This window comes from Siphateles boraxobius, unplaced genomic scaffold (genome assembly GCF_051911475.1).
Source record: "Siphateles boraxobius isolate OS27281-9 unplaced genomic scaffold, OSU_SipBor_1 9, whole genome shotgun sequence".
NCBI classification, from domain to species: domain Eukaryota; kingdom Metazoa; phylum Chordata; class Actinopteri; order Cypriniformes; family Leuciscidae; genus Siphateles; species Siphateles boraxobius.
The window spans coordinates 32,042,650-32,060,155 of NW_027509219.1; the positions used below are offsets into that span (position 1 = coordinate 32,042,650).

Sequence of the window (17,506 nt, forward strand, 5' to 3'; positions counted from 1 at the left end):
TGAAGAAGATCAGTAAAGTATGGAGGAGCGAGATTGTGAATTGCCTTGAATGTGAGAAGCAGAATTTTGAAATCAAACCGATACTTTACTGGAAATCAGTGTAGTCGTGGAGAATGGGTGAAATGTGCTCAGTAGAAGGAGTTCTAGAAAGAACACAAGCCACAGACTTCTGAAACAACTGAAGTTTATAGAGAAGTTTGGAAGGAGGACCAGTAAGAAGAGCGTTGCAATAATCGATACGTAAAGTAACCAGTGCATGGATAAAGATTGCAGCATTGATTAATATTACAGAGGTGAATGTATGTAATACGCGTAATATTATTAACATGGGCTTCGAAGGAAAGTGTGCCATCCAGAATGACACCCAGACTCTTAACCTGTGGGGAAGGACCAATTCCATTATGATCAATATTCACACAAAAAACAATCAGATTTAGTTAGAGTACATCTTGTGCCTACAAGTAGGACCTCAGTTTTATCACTATTGAGTTTTAAAAAGTCAGCTTAAAGCAAATCTTTAATTTCAGCTGGACAAAGGTGGTGGAGGAAAAGAGCCAGAGGGTTTGGCAGACGGGTAGAGCTGGGTGTCATTAGAGTAACAGTGAAAATGGATACCATATTTCCTGAAAATGAGGGAGTAAGTATATAATGAATAGAAGTGGGCCCAAAACAGAGCCCTGAGGAACACCAGTAACTGTAGATGGTCTTGATCGGATATCTATCATTTGAACTGTGTGCAACCATGAGATATGACATTTACATTATATTTATCCATTTAGCAGACGCTTTTATCCAAAGCGACTTACAAATGAGAACAATAGAAGCAGTTAAACTAACAGTAGGACAACAAGTCCATGTAATTATTATTATTATTATTTTTTTTATAAATAGAATAGAAGAGAAACAGACATTTCTTGAAAGTGGCTACGGACTCCGCAGCACTGGTTGAGTTGGGCAGATCATTCCACCAGCAGGAAACAGTCATGGTAAAGGTCAGAGAAAGAGATTTTGTGCCTCTTTGAGATGGCACCACAAGACGACATTCGGTTGCAGAGCGCACGTTTCTGGATGGCACATAGGTCTGAAGTAATGAGTTTAGGTAAGAGGAAGCAGTGCCAGTGGTTGTAATATGACAAGGATGCATTCAATTGATCAAGTGAATATTTTTATAATGTCACAAAAGAAGATTTCTCTGTCATAAATGCTGTTCTTTTGAATTTTTTATTTAAAAAAAATGGAAAAACAGTTTCCACAAAAATATTAAACAGCACAACTGTTTTCAATAATAATAATACATGTTTACTGAGCAGTAAATCAGCATATTAAAATGATTTCTGAAGGATCATGTGACACTGAAGTCATCAGTAATGATGCTGAAAATGCAGCTTTCCATCACAGGAATAAATTACATTTTTAAATTTATTAAACTACTTATTTAAAATTTTAATATTTCACAATATTACTGTTTTTACAGTATGTTTGATCAAATAAATGCAGCCTTGGTGAGCATAAGAGACAAAACCATCTTCAAAAACATTTTTAAAAAGTCTTAGACAAAATGTTTGAACTGTAGTGTATAAGAAAAAAAAACTTAAATTAGTTTTTGGATGACAGGATGATCCATAATTTGAAGGTGCTTATAGAAATGAATGATAGACTTGCACTCTGTACCAATAATAAAAGTATGTTAGGCTTCTTTGGGCTCTTGAGGTTCTTGGACATGATTTCTTTCCTAATCCAGTAATGAGACAAAAACATTTGGACAGTTTCTTATGCTTATTTGAGCTATCATTCACATACATACACTATTACATCAATATACACATCAACTATTCACATACCAAAGTTTAATACTTATGGGTTTGTTAAATTCTCTAACCCTAAATGCTAATAATTACTGTGATGCAAAAATGTATGGGTTTGAAGGTCATCTGTCATTTAGTGCTACAAAGTGTGCAAACATACAATTTTCACAATTCATAATATTGGAAATGAAGACACACATCCAGAATGGAAACAACCACCTCAGAGTAATCTAATCTCTCCACCAGATGGCTTTTATATGAGCATGTGGGCGTTTATAAACGTCTTAAAGGGGTACGTCTGCTGAATTGAAGGCATAGTTCTGCTGCCATTGTTCCAAAGGCTGAGGTCAGCAAAGCATTTATGAAGGCCAAGATTTAAGATTTCACATTTCTATCTGATCAAATTTCTTTCTATCAATGATTCTGCCAAAACGAATCAGACTTTCTAGAGAACCTTGGAAAAACAATATAAAGAGAATAGTTTTATCCTTCAAGTTCTGCATGAAGACTTTCATTGTATAGGCTGCACTTATTAATAAAACAAAATGTTTGACTAGACGTCACACATAATTTGTTACTCAGCAAAGATGATGATACTACGACTAGAGCACAACAGTCGTCCAAATGTTCAATGACCTTGAAAGGGGAAGTTCATTTCCCCAATTCATTTTCTCCATTGGAATAGAGCTCTAAACCATGAAACAAACCAACCAGGTCCGAAATGAATCACAAAATTACAAACTTTTATTAGAGGCAAACAAACAAATAAATAAAGTAAAACTTAATTCATACTCATTGGTTAGTATAAAAACAATATATTTTAACTTATTGCACTAAGTACAAACAAATAAGTAGTTTGGGAGTTTAGGAAGATTGACTCGATTATGTCATCAACAGTGCTTCATGGGAGTGGACGGGTGCTTTCGCCGTAATTTATCACACTTACTTGTGGCTGTCACAGAAACACATATTATCATTTAACAACCTTGTATTTCATAGCAAGTCTATCTTCAAAGGTTTATATGTTACTGTTAAAAATAATTTTCCCTGAGGAGCAAATGATTGCGATTTTTACTTCTGGAAACCTGGCTGGGGTGCTCTATGCACAGCAATCAAACTAGGCCAAGGTAAAGTAAATGTACTGTATCATAACAAACTCTGCGTTTATAAAAGAGGCCTAGAGGGTCATGAGCGTGGGTCTGTTTTGCATATGGGACTTCCTAAAGCACAATCTCCCAGTACAGAGTCGGTCTCCTCCTTTCCCAACCTATATATGGATACATCTCGAGAACTGTTTCTTTAACGGCGCTCTGGAGATTTACAGGGAGTTTGGCTCATTCACACAAGTGTAATTCTCCACAGAGCGCCAGGCCGAGCAGCCAGACAGACTTCCTACTCATCTACCGAGTTGGCAGTTGACCAATGAGAACTGTTGCGCTTTCACACTGTCATAACAGCAGCCGCTCAGAATGATCACAACTGAAGGAGCTGGAGTTCTCTCGCTCAGCTACTCGTGATATCAGTCTGGGAGGAGATGAGATTGTCTTCCAAAACTATGCGACAATGATCATGGGAGTTGTGGGGCTGATCGTACTTGTGCGTTGATCAGATACACACCCTTTTAAGAATAGACGGATTCAATTATTTGCAACACGTTCTTCCCTCACATTCCTAGATTTTCCAGCAAAACTCCATCCAAGGCAAACCAACGCAGAGACATAGAAAACTTAGTGTGAAAAAATGGTTTCTGCAATTATTTCTACAACAGAATAATGTATTCTTGAAATGAAGACAAGCACAACTTCCCACTGAGACCTTCCTGGTAAAAAAAAAAAAGTGTGGCGATACATTAATGGTATCAAATTATAAAACACCACCGTGGTACTGAATGATTTATGAAAATTTACATGGTTCTCCAATGTACTTTAGAAAACATGCTAAGTCAAAAAAAAAACACTGATGTCAGTTGCTACTAATATACAAACAAATGTATTTTTAGTAAAATAATACTTTTATGTAGCAAAGACACATTCAATTTATCAACAGTAAGAATAATGACATTTAAAATATTACACAACACACACACACACACACACACACACACACACACACACACACACACACACACACACACACACAAAGTATCATGTGACACTAAAGACTGAAGTAATGATGCTGAAAATTCAGCTTTGATTACAGGAATAAATTACATTTTACAATATATTCACATAGAAAACAGTTGTTTAAAATGGTAATACTTTCACAATATCACTGTTTTAACTGTATAAGTGATCAAATAAATGCAGCCTTGGTGAGCAGAAGAGACTCTTTCAAACCCCAACCTTTCGATAAAAATCAATGCTAAAAATGCACATGATTAAACCCATTCAACGATGTCTCCAGCTAGGCCTCTTTTAAACAGCAAATATATCGCTTTAAGAGCGATCAAACATATCTGATACAGTTATATTGATTGCAGATCTGAGTGCATTTTAGAGTAATAACTTGACATGTGTGAACAAAAACCCCACGAGTCACGACCCCATCTGTTACTGTCATATGCAATGAGGATGAAAATGCTTCAAAATAACAGCCTACATGCTATTTTTATGAGTGATAATGGAAACTGTTCTCAAGTGAGAGCTCTTTAATCCAGGTTCGTTTGATCCTCTTGTGTTCAGTCAGCAACAGACAGTGATATTTCTACTCCACTTTTATTCTCCCTTCTTTAAGGTCAACATCAGATTATTCATGATGTGGTCTTCAAACACAGACTGACTGCACAATACATCATCATGCACTGCAGAACCATAGCTATGTAACCCACAAAATTTAAAGCACCATTCATGTCCAAACAATGCATGACAATCACCAATGTCAAGGGTTTGTCTAATTCCCTAACCCAAACCATGAGCAACAGTAATTGATTGAGCAAACACAACTAGTTATTAAAGAAGACCTTCACCAGGGACGCCGCTTCATGTGTTTGGCCTTCCAGTGCATCAGCCACGTTTCGAAAAAGCCACTAGCGAGTATGGTGGTCAGCACACATGCAACCCACTGAACTGAACTGAACTCCAGACACATTTAATTGGATTTCACAGTGCAGTGCTTGAGTAAATATCCCAAACAGACAGACTCTCAAGTAACCACACAGTCGAGTACAAACATGGTAGCGTAGCACTAAAAAGACACACGAGGACGACGAGGCTTCGCTTCAAGGTCTCTGCTGTTGCCTTATCAGCAAGTGAGCAGCGGAGCATGTGAATATCATTACATGCACAACGAACATCTGACGAACTGCATCACAAACACCCTTTCTCTACATAGACTGTGGCTACTGCAAACTGTTTCATCAAGATACTCACTGCATGTTCTTTATACATTTATATTACCTCTTTTAAATGGGAATCACATGAAAATGTCAGTCTGCTGGTAGGGCATTGATTTAGTGACATGCTGTCCTCTTGAGACAAACGTGCGCTGGCAGGATAATACATTATGCCACATTGACTGATGACCTTGTCTTCAAGCACATTCATTCAGGGCACAATTGCTTCAGTGTTGTGCAGGATAAATAAGACAAAAGCTGAATTCTTTCCAGTAATCATTAAAACCAGCTTAATATAGTGTAAAGGTGATTTTTCTGGGACTCAACCGTACAAGCGCCTACACAATATACTTGTATAACACAAGGACTGGAGTGGTGGCATTTTTCTAGTCTTAAAGACATCCGGAGTCAAGAGCATTTCAACATCAAGCATTCCAAGTATTCAACATCTATGTTTCGGTTTACATCAACACAAATGTGTTACTATTTTTCCCTTTAGATTAAGCCTTTGTCCAAAGCAAGTTGGATGAATTATGGTAATGTTTCACGATGTCAGGCACATTTTCTCTATATGAATATTACTTATATCTGTTGTCAACATTATCATGCCGGGCTATCATGTGATTGATTGAAGTGTGATTTTTTTGTTCTTGAGTGTTGAGGTAACATAGTAAATTGTAAAAAAAATTAATTCCATAATACACTAATTTACCCTACAATTTATTACAGGTTCTATCCTTCTGGAGTCACCGGAGGTTAAGTATCTTACTCAAGGACACAACGGACATACTGTAGTTTGTGTATCTACCCTTGTGGGGGTTTAACCTGCAAGCTTTGGTTTTTATCAGATTTTTATCTACGTTTGGATCAATGATGTGATGCTCGTTTTTGTTGTTTAAATCCATCAAATATACACTAAAAAGGCAACTCAACTATATCACACACACAAAACATTTTTTTAATTAAAAATCATTTAAAGTAAAAAGTAAATTAAAAAGTTTAAGTACAACTGGTCAAGGTGATGTAACCATTCAGATTGATATTAAAAGGCTGATATTTTTGGAAAAAATAATAATAAGTATGGCATAATATTTCAACATTTAAAAAAATCATCTAAAAAAAATTGTCACCCAAATTAAAGTCAGTGTGGCATAACCATGGGCATAACCAACACACAGGAAGCCATTTTGTTGTCATGTGACAAGAAAACCATCAAAACCGACGGGACCTCATGACTGATATTTAAACATTTTTTGTACCCTTTTTTTAAAAAGTTTTTTGAAAAGTCGTGTTCAGTTTAAATACAGTAATCTTGAAGAAAACGTATGATTCAAACTTAAACAGATATATTTGAAAACGATGGTTACATCACTTGATATTTTTATAGAGGCAATAAATCACTTTTTTGTAGAAAATGGCTTAAACAACAACAAAAAATTGACCACCATGCAAATATTAGGCTACTTTTCCAAGAGGTTGGCACCTTAAGCTCAATTTTTCTAAGAATTCTCCTTCCTTCCTATCATCCTTATTTGTCACTGACACATCTAAGTTTGCATACATCAGTGTCACCTCCGTTATGTGTAATGATGCTTTGGCAGTGCATGAGAAACCAAACCCTCTTGCTACTGAAAGGAAATAAAAATTGGGATCAGAGGAGCATATTTATAGTGTCATTTAAGATCCAGACTCACCTGTTCTGCGCAGGGCTGGCTGTGGACTGGATAAGCCGCTGGTGATGTGGTAAGAGAAGCGCATGCTTTTGAACTGGTTGGAATAGGAGGATGAATTGTGGGGACTGGAGCTGATGAGATGCGCGCTCTTGGGTCGATTCAACTGCATCCCTGCCTGCAAAACCCTCACGCAGGCATATAGGGCACAAGATGCGGGCTATTTCCAGGGAACGGGCTCTATATTCCAAGTCCAGATATAAAAGCCGTATCTTCAAAATAGTCCAGGTGCAAAACCACCAACCACTATTGTGTCCCGACGGCTTCCTCCTCCTCCTCCTAGATGCTGGATAAGGCAGATCGATCCCCCCTGATCAGCCGGCGAAGAGTCAATCCGGACCAAGTCGCTTTGAGCAACAGAAACAGCCATCAACGATCAGTTTAACGAGAACCACATACAAGTCCAAGCAAATGTGATATAAAGAACTCCCAATACGCAATGACCTTTATGAAAAGCAATCATCCTCTATGCCATTTGCAGTCTTACGGTCATCCTCATAGGCGCTCACAGAATGTACACAAACAGACGCATTGAATAACGTACATGCATTATTAATCCATATCAGAAGAGATTGACATTATTACATGACGTTTCCAATGCAAAATAGCTTTGAATAACCACATTGGTTCTGTTAGTGACATTCGCGTTTTAAAACGAACTTTCCCGTTAAACTACTTCTTTCGGAATGTAAAAGGCGCCGCATATTGTCGTTCTTATTCCAACGGTTTTCCCCTCCGTTTCCTTTCGGAATAACCGTATCCAAAAATATGCACACTCAGCTGCTTTAAACACAATTCACATTCGCGGTTTGAAAACTCCTCCGACTATCGGCGTCTTTTAAGCGGGATTCTAAAGCTAAACAAATGTTACAATGTCGCAACGTTCCATTGTTAAAATGTTACAATGTCGCAACGTTCCATTGTTAAAATGTTACAATTCCGCTCTTGTCGCTCTCCACCGGTTGCTCGTTTGTTCTTTTGTGGGACTCGACAACGCCAAAGTGTGTTAAACTGAAAACCTCCTCCTTCTCCTCCTCCACCAGGACATATGAAACCGAGCTCCAACCCCCTCCATCTCTCTCTCCTCTTTTCCCAAAGTCTGTTTCTCATTTTTTTTCTCCCTCTCTCCCTTTCTTTTCCTAAAGGGTTTGTGCTTGAAATCTGAGGCAGGGGAAAAACTTTCACAGGATTTGAACGTTCCCCCTTCATGAAAAGAAACTCCTGTATGTCCTAATCGGGAAGATCGTTTATATTTCATAAATTAAACATTTACACCCCATAAAAATATGTGGGTTTTGGAGGAGAGCTGAAGTGGTTGTAAACATGGACTCGTCCCATTTGACCTACATTGCACCAGTAGCTCAAGTTGAAGAGGTTTCAGACTAAGGAAAACAAAAATAAAAAAAAATAACTCAGATTCAACTTTTAGCCAGTTTTGCATTTGGGCGGATATAATTGGGTGTCATAAGGTTAATAGCACTCCATTGTCATATAACCTCTTATGTCAATGATTCATCGTGTAAATGAATTATGACTGCATTTAAGGTTTAACTTCGTAATAATGAAATCGCACAACATGTCCAATCGCATTCTCAGATATATATAAAACATTTCTGTTTTTTAAATACACATTTAAAATTGTCCAACATTCATTTAATAACTCAATTTGTCATACAAATAATGTGCAAAAAACAAACAAAACTCAATGGTCCTAACAAGCAGATGTAATTTCCTGTAAGCAATATGTAATTTAATATATTTTTCAATTCTTGTTATCTCAGAGTAAAAAATTACTTTGACATGCCCTTGACAGTTTTTTTTTGATATTACCCCGACCCTTTGCCTTTCTGTCAGCAGTGTGAACCTTCTGAGTGCGTTTTCCCATAAATGAACATGTTATGGGTGGAAAGAGCGCCATCAAACTCTGCAGTGTTTATACACGTTGAGCTGAGCCAGTAGATTCTGTCCAGCTGCAGGACTGGATCTCCTCACACGTCTCTCTATGAAATATGTGTTTGGATGTTTATCCTCATTGCAGGTATAATGAGGTTCAGACGATTTCAAATCTATTCCTGCATCTGTCATATAGTACAGAATTCAATCCATTTTTGACTTAAAAAGAGCAAAAAGGACCTACCCACCACAAACTACAGTATTTGACTGAAGGTGGGTTGAGCCTTTTCTATAATTGGTGGCGTCAATTACACAGTTTGACCATTAGATGTCAGTCTTGCTTTGAAAGTCAGATAAACAATTTACCTGTCATTCTCCTACTAAAGGGCATGAGGTTTTCTGATACAGTAGTTAAAACCGACAGTTTCTTAAATTGTTACACTGGCATTTATTTATTGGATATGTAAAAACAAAACAATAAAAACAACATACATTAAGAATGGATGTAATGTCCTTGATCTTTCTGACCTTTCAAATGGTTCAGTTCTTTCTGATGATCTGGCATCTCTGCCATCCAAAGATTTGATCCAGTGATTAGCAATAAAACATTTTCCAGATATTCTGCATCAGTCCTTCACTCGGCTAACTTCTGAACCGCACAAAGATTTCCGACTTCTCAGGCTATACCTCGGCTGCTGGGGAAACAATGCAAATATATTAGCAAACGGACATTTGCAATAAAAGCACAGCTGGACAACACATGCCCTGCAGTTTTTGCAATAGACATCCATAATTGCTTTGTTAGAAATGGACCAATAATATTGAGAAAAGCACTAGAAATGTTTTCATACAGCTGAGAATTTAAAATCTGAAATGACTAAATAAATGAATGTTTTTAAATGACTGAAAATCTCCAGTATAACAGTATTACTGATATGCTTCGTGTGAAGAAAAGAAGTTATTTTCTAATACTCTTCCTGGTGTGGATTGCAACCACATTAGATTATCCTTTTGAGGTAATTTTATTTCTGTCATGGCAACCCTTGGAGTGCTTAGTATGACAATGATATTGTGCTTGGAGCTGGGGATGGTGGAGGTGTGCTGTAAACTGCTACAGCAAAAACAAAGCAAGAATTTGAATGTTGGGAAGAAAGCTCATTGTCTAACGATACAGTGGGAACCAATCTATAGCAAATTAAGACATTTCAAGCAGATTGGGTTAAGGACTTATGAGTTTGCACCATCTAGAGTTTTCATGACAGAACCTGGTATTAAAGGGGTCATTATCAAGGTCTATACTGTACTATGAAACACACCCAAACTTCCTCCAGAAGTTATTTAATTATAAACTTCCTGGAATGAAAGGACATTAGGGTGAGTAAATAATGACAGAAATATCCCTGAAACATTAATACAAATGATGATATGTATTGTTGTGCTACAGTACCTCATTGTCATCCACCAACACACTGTAGACTGTGGCGGAAGATGTCCGCAAACGAGACCCTGATGTGCGCCGCTGACGTCTCTTCAGGGCTTCTGAGGTGCCCTGTGTCTCGTGATGTCTGGCTGAGGATGACAATGACAATTTGCATTGGAATTAGGATTCATTTAACAGGGTTTCTGCAGGTTTTATGAAGGTAATTTTAAAGTCCCCCTGTAGTCAATAATTGTATCACTTAAAACTCATCTTTGATCACCAAAATTACATATTTAAACGTTTTTTTCCCTGAAAAAAAATTCTTCATGCCTTAAAATAGCTTGAATGCAATTCTACACCCTTGTCTCATTTAGTATATGCAGTTCTATGAATATGCAAATGAGCCCCGCCTCCACTCACGCAAGCTCACAGATTCACTAGTTGATGATCACAAGTTGACATTATTGGTTGCAAGGTAGTTTGTGACTCAGAAACACCAACAATTTCAAACTGCAATTTTGAGACTGTTTTAAGGAGAAAATTCTCAGCAATGGTGTTGACTTTTGAATTTGCACATGGTTTGTCTCAAAGCATATTAAAAAAACCACATAGACAAACAACATAAAAAACTTGATTTTCACCACAGAGGGGCTTTAAGACTTTTTAAAGACATTTTTAAGACCAAGTAAAGAAAATGTAAGCAATAAATTGTCTTCAATTGTCTAACGATTCTTAAATCAAGATACATTTACATGATATGCAAAACAAGAAAATATAAAGTTTGCTTTCTGTGAAATTGATCAAAATGAAGTAAAATCAACTTCATTTAAAGGGATATTTTCATAACTCATAGACAGATATTTGTTATAAGTATAAACTCACTTGATTTTGCTCAGGTTCCCAAGACTTCATTGTACATTTGCATCTCAAGTAAATGCACCTTGATTTAAAGATGTTTCTATATTCATATTGGAATCAGGACAAAAATACTGAGGAAGGAAGCAAGGTATGCAACATTTAATCCCTGACTTTGATTTAATCCCTGCTTTGATTTAAGAGCTTTATTTTTGTAAAGGCGAATTAAGACTTTTTAAGTCCCACGGAAACCCAGTTTAAGGCTAGTTCAACATATTAGAGTGATAGTTGAAATATCAGTCCATATTACATAATGCTGAACTGCATATCTTTCATAAAACAACTTTACATCACCATCTGAGCACAGGTCACCTTGTGAAACATGCAGATTGACTCATGCTCAGATTAAAATGTCAACACTTTTCGAAGCAGTGCTTACTGTCAGGAGACGGAGAGAATGTGGACAGGGCCGCACTCACGACGCTAGAGGAATGCAGAATCACTAAACTGTCATCTCTCTCTTCCCACTTGCTTTCCCAGTGTTTTCGTCTGGACCTCTTCCATTCATCCACAGACGCCGAGAGACATTCTAAAAGGTATCACATGAAAGATCAAGAACAAATTCTGGAACTAAACCCTTTAAATATCAATGAACCTGGTCTCTTGGAGATACCTGCTTTCTGCAAGGCCTGCTGAAGATCAGAGCGGGTCTCTTTGAGCTCCTTCAGAATTTCAAGACTCTCTTGGCTGATATTCCGGTAGCGCAGAGAAAAGTACAGCAGAACAAGGCAGCCAACAAGGACCATGGTTTTTCTTAGAAGCCCAACTAGAAAAGTGATTTTCTCCTATGCAAAAAAATCCCAATAAAACCATAATTTACAGTATGCAGATTCATTTTTTATTTAATTTTAATTGCACACATTTTAAACCTAGACAACGGTGGCAGTGTTGACTTTAAAAAAAAAACATTTACATATCAGTGCACCAGGGAGGTTTTTAGTTGTTCTTTAAAGAAATCAAATCAAGTGCAACACTACTAATGCAAGGGACCGAGAATATGAGAGATTTTTTCTAGGGTACTCTAATCAGTATGCATAGATATGACAAGAAAAAAATACATGTGACCCTGGATGACAAAACCAGTCATATGGGTCATTTTTTTTTAAATTGAGATTTATACATCACATGAAATAAATGAATAAATGTATAAATAACCACTGAATAAATAAGCTTTCCATTGATGTATGGTTGGTTAGGATATAACAATATTTGGCCGAGATACAACTATTTGAAAATCTGGAATCTGAGGGTGCAAAAAATCGAAACATTGAGAAAATCGCCTTTAAAGTTGTCCATTTATGTTCACGATTGTGCTGCATTCACTCACAAAAATAAATGTTTTATACATTTACGGTAGGAAATTGACAAAATATCTTCATGGAACATGATCTTTACTTAATATCCTAATGATTTTTGGCATAAAAGACAAATTGATCATTTTGACCCATACGATGTATTGTTGGCTATTCCCACAAATATACCTGTGCGACTTAAGACTGGTTTTGTGATCCAGGGTCACATATTAACAATGTGCAAGAAAGTAAACCATGGTTTAGGCCCAGGTACAATTACTCTGTAATACTGCACAAAATAGATTTAAATAAAAAAGATTTTAAGAAGAGGGGAACATTTAATGTTCAATGGCAAGAAAGAAAGACAAACTTCAGCCACTTTGTCACACTCACAACACACAAAAAAACAAAGTTGATCATAACAATGGTTAAAAACCCGACCGTAAATTAGGCATGTAAACAAGAAACAAGATTATACCATTTACATTACTGGCATTTATATTACATTTACAATTCTAACACATTCAGTATAATGCATTAGTCTTACCATCTGTTGAAAACCATGGTCTTCATTTTCCAACACCGTCTTACAGATCATCCTTTCAAGGTATATATTCGAAGCCACAAGCCCAAAAAGGAAAAATCTAAAATGAAACATGATGCATCAATGTCAATGTCGGAGTACTTTTTATTAAAAAGGTCAATATTAAGGTCATTGTACTTAGAAACACAATCAAACTTCAAAACATCCTCACAGTCCAAAGAGACAATTTATTGGAAACAATCTTCTTAAATGGCTTTTTCCAAAATTGCACAAGATTATGTGCCTAGTTGTTCAAAAGTAATCTGATTAGATTCCGGCTATCAGTTGGATCAAATCTTGAAAATGGGTTGTTCAAAAGAAAAAAAAGGATTCTGAAATTGGATTAAATCACAAAAACACAAACAGGGTTTAGATTAAGCCAGAAGCAGGCCTTGAGTAAATTAGGATATTTAAGTGCCTTTAAACATGTCTTACATTACTGGTGTGCATTTTAATCTGAGACTAGGCTTAAGCCTTGTCTGTGAAACCAGGCACCAATCTTGGTTTTGATCTGAATCCAATCATCAGTTTGTGCTGTTCAATTTTTTTTGGAGGATTACTGAATCCTGGACCTTCCTAAATTTAAAATCCTTAAATCCTAAATTTGGACATTTGATCCAAAAATAAAATAAAATACAGGATAATCCTGATCCCAGCAGAAGAGTGGATTCCAGCAACAAACAAACAAACAAACAAAAAGTAATAAAACTAAAACTGGTAAAAAAAAAATATATAACATTCGTATCACGTAATGTATACATACACTTATAATTTTATTTAGCTCTGTTTAACCGTTAAAGAAATAAAATAGAAGTAGACATTAGGCTACCTATTAAGCCTTTCAGTACAGTGAAAGAATTAAATAAAAATCACTGTATATAAACAACATTGGCACAATCATCAGAGATGAGTCAAGTAGTTTCTAACAATGGCATCCCTTATTGCATATATATTTGTTTGTTTTTGTTGTGGATCACATGGCTACGGAAACCCTGCTGGGACATGGTGATGGGAAGAAAAATTAATTTTAATGCTTTTGCATTCTCTCAAGAAACATTGCGTTCGCTCTCAAAACTTTTGAGTTCTTTGCGAATGAACGCAAAGTTTCTTGGGGGGGGGGGACGCAAAAGCATTAAAATATATAATTTTTCTCCCATGTAATTTTTTTCTCCATCTCCATGTCCCTTTAGTGCCTACGTAAGGGTTTTATTGTTTAACGAAATTGAAAATGGAAGGATGTTTGTTTGTGTATGTTGTTTTCCTTCTCTTCAAAAAAAGTGAAAAGTGAAGCACCATTTCTCATTCAGATGCATAGAGATTTACACAGAAATAGGACAAAAAGGGCCATTTAATTCTTTAGAAAAAGGTCTAAAAAGGTCATGAAAAACTCATTTGTATTTTGGCAAAAATCTCAGGGGGGGAAATGAAATCACATTAAAAAATATATAATCTTTTGACGATTTCTACAGGATTATCTATTCTACAAGCATTGTCGGCACTGACTGACTGGTTTATACTCACCTGGCTCCAGCTGTACGTCGCACAGAGGTCAGAAGATAAGAGGCGCCAAAGCCCAGAGCATTGTAGAAGAGGGAACTAAACGTGTGAGTCTCAGACATGATGAAGCTCTGGAGGAAAGCTACACGGTTAAAGATTTCCGCAAATGCTACTTGCTGCTCCTGCGCAGAATGTCTCATCTCCACAAACACATCTTTCAGTCCTGTAACATTCAAGCATTTTAGCTCATTTTGGATTATAACACACATGCAAAGAATGAAGTAAAAGACAAGACATTTTGAGGTCAAGCACATACTTTCAGTTTTATTTGCAGTGATTGCCTCATCTCTACAACATGCTCAAAATAGGCTAAAATTATCTACAAAACAGTTGGAATGGAGTCTGTATGTTAAATGGTTAAGCACAAATTAATTGCAGAATAAATTGATTAATTGCAGAAACTTGCAAGATCTGAAATAAAAAGTAACGGGGTCTCGGCTTGTGCTCGAAGAAAGAGCCCCACCCCCTGCTATCACGCCGTGCCGGCGCCAGGGTCTCTGTGTGAGTCGTTCTTGTTTTTAATATTCATAAAGGATTTAGCTAGTTAAGTAATATCATATGAGCAAGAGTGCCTTTTTCCCCGCATATCAGCACGTTTGCAGATGTGATATTAATTTTATACAACCGTTCAATGAACAATAAGTTAATATTAGGTGACTTACATTTTAGACTATTGTCTGTTGCTCTTTTTCACCAATGAAAATAATTCCTAACAAATCCACAAGAGATCCATTGAACGTCTCCGAGCAACACAGTGATGTTTCCTTTCTGAATGAATCCATGTTTTAGAACAAATTCTAATGAATGACTCAAAAACTCACTCATACCTGAATGAATCAGACATTTTCAAAGAATCGTTTGAGAGAATAATTCAATGACTCACTCACTCATTAAGACAATGAGTTGCCGCCACCTACTGTGGTTTAGTTTTATATTTAAAGTAGAATTTCACCATGGTTAAAGAGATAGAATGCGTAGATAGTGGTAGATACAATGCATTTATAAATAGACTATTATGAGTGAAATATGAGATAACATTGTTGAATATAACAGATAATAAAGTAATTGCAGTCGCACTACATGAAATGCTTGTCTGACTTTTTCTCATATGGCCGCTCCTACTGTTTCTTTGAAACAGGCCTCTGAATTGCAAAGGCCAATTTTCACATTTACATTACCTTCTTTAAAAACATTAATAATACTGTTAAATGTAATTCTGTCAAATCTTAAAATATTTTTTTTTTTATACTATACATTATACCTCCATATATCGATCAGAATTTCAGTATCCTAGTTCTCAAATTACCTCAACGGTATTACCTTTTGGACAACTGTTTCTATTTTTAAATATATATATATATTAACATTTTATTGTAAATTATTTTACTGGAAGTGATTCTAAACCAAATGACACACTTCCATAAGCATATTCCTTTCTCATTTAGATAGTAACCAGCACCTTGAGTTGAGTCCTGCAGGGTGCTCTTGAGTTCCTCTCCATTGCGAAGGATGCTCTCCTGGGATTTCAGCGCGGCACTTTGGGCCACAACCAGATCTTCTGCCATCCGCTGGGTAGACGCCAACTGCTCCGCCACCCCTGCTGAACTCTCAGTCAACCTGAAACACAGATGAACATTGGCTTACATTAATATTTTATACACATAAATACCCTTCATACTCGGAATATGCACCTAGGGACCTTTGTACCTATAAATTGTGTTCTCAGCTCTTTGTTGCCAACGCTCACTCTGCAAATAATGACATATACTGTGTGCATGGGTAAAAAACTCAGTGTAGGTGTTGAAGGCCACAGGATCCATTTCTTGTGTGCAGGTTTTGACATCACTGCCTTCAGGACACTCTGGGAAACTACGACCTGACCTGCAATAAATAATTAGAGATAGAATACTGGGAAATTTTAATGTTGAATGAAGTCACAGCACTGTGGCTAAACTAGTGCTTCTCAACTGGTTCAGTTCAGATACAGTCATAGACAGCAGGAAAAAGACTGTGATAAATGTCTTATGGATGGATGATAGAGAGCAATAGACAGACAGATAGACTGAAAGATAGACAGATAGACAGACAGATAAATAGAGACATAGAACAATAGACAGACATATAGCCAAAGATAGACAGACAGATAGATAGATGACAGACAGGGTGACAGACTAAACTAGCCTAAATGGAGCTCAAACGAGGCTAAACTGGTTTGCAGATCTCCGAGGCTGGGGTGCGTTTCCCAAAGCCAACTATGGTCGCAAGTTCCGTCGTTACCAATAGAGTTCAATGGAAATTGCGATCATAGTTGGTCAACGATGCTTTTGGGAAACGCACCCCTGATCTGTTGGCGTTTTGGGGCACTAGTCAGGATGGGTGATCAGATTAAAACCAGCTTGACCAGGCTACGAGATCATCTTAAACCCTAACAACCATTGGCTACTTCAACGAGTTTCAGTTGATTCCAGTAAAATAAGCTTTTGACCTTTGCAGGTGGCAGTGTGTGAAGGACAAGGCAATCTTGCTCTGCACATCATCACTGAAATCTTTGCAGCTTGAATGTATTTTCTCCAGCGCTCGAGACCAACACGCGCCATAACGCGGCTGCTGCGACAATTCACGCACTCGCAGTAATTCCACGCGGCCCTTGTCCTCTAAACTTCTATCTCTACTCACGCCACAGACAACAACTGCGATTCCCAAAAATGCCGTGGTCCACATTGCAGACCGCGTGCAATTGGTGAACACACAACAGAAGTGATTTAAAAGAAAGAATCTGTATTATATGACTAATACAAAAACCCAAAAGCTTCACAGCACAAGCGCCACGCTAGCGTTTATCGCATTAACCACCATGGAAGTGGTTCCGCCTACCGGCTGAGTGAATGTGACCTGTGGTTGGGTTAATCCACGCGATGTTCTAGGAAGAATTTGATACGTTTTCAGAAGAGGGGTATAGTAGGGTTAGTGTAAGGGGTGA

General features: G+C 37.1%; 2 protein-coding genes across 5 annotated transcripts in view; both read right to left on the reverse strand.

The window, feature by feature from the left end:
- Positions 1–7,871, reverse strand: part of fgd1 (FYVE, RhoGEF and PH domain containing 1) — a 48,066-nt gene extending 40,195 nt beyond the window's left edge. Inside the window, exon 1 of one of the 2 annotated variants that reach the window (XM_077224078.1) lies at positions 6,831–7,871. In XM_077224078.1, the coding sequence (XP_077080193.1) occupies positions 6,831–6,978 (148 nt within the window). In that variant the 5' untranslated portion in view covers positions 6,979–7,871. The remainder of the gene's footprint in view (positions 1–6,830) is intronic. The other variant, XM_077224077.1, reaches the window with a different exon arrangement.
- Positions 7,872–9,183: 1,312 nt separating this feature from the next.
- On the reverse strand, positions 9,184–17,446 carry LOC143732193 (uncharacterized). 3 transcript variants are annotated; one of them, XM_077222980.1, is made up of 9 exons: positions 17,012–17,446; positions 16,234–16,407; positions 15,986–16,143; positions 14,491–14,689; positions 12,934–13,030; positions 11,708–11,879; positions 11,474–11,623; positions 10,207–10,328; positions 9,184–9,451 (listed from the first exon to the last, which is right to left on the reverse strand). In XM_077222980.1, the coding sequence occupies exons 1-9, from the start codon at positions 17,245–17,247 to the stop codon at positions 9,386–9,388; spliced, it is 1,374 nt and encodes a 457-aa protein (XP_077079095.1). In that variant the 5' UTR covers positions 17,248–17,446; the 3' UTR covers positions 9,184–9,385. The 3 variants fall into 3 exon arrangements, with proteins under 3 accessions (XP_077079095.1, XP_077079094.1, XP_077079097.1); XM_077222979.1 differs by having other exon boundaries at positions 9,184–9,454; XM_077222982.1 differs by lacking the exon at positions 9,184–9,451 and adding an exon at positions 10,600–10,703 and having other exon boundaries at positions 10,240–10,328.
- Positions 17,447–17,506: the final 60 nt, after the last annotated feature.

Coding starts and splice junctions, on each gene's coding strand:
- LOC143732193 (XM_077222979.1), bottom strand. CDS start 17,247: ATGTGGACCACGGCATTTTTGGGAATCGCAGTTGTTGTCTGTGGCGTG. Junction 14,690..15,985: donor CCTGCAGGACTCAACTCAAG/GTGCTGGTTACT, acceptor TGAATGTTACAG/GACTGAAAGATGTGTTTGTG. Junction 11,624..11,707: donor GCAGGCCTTGCAGAAAGCAG/GTATCTCCAAGA, acceptor GATACCTTTTAG/AATGTCTCTCGGCGTCTGTG.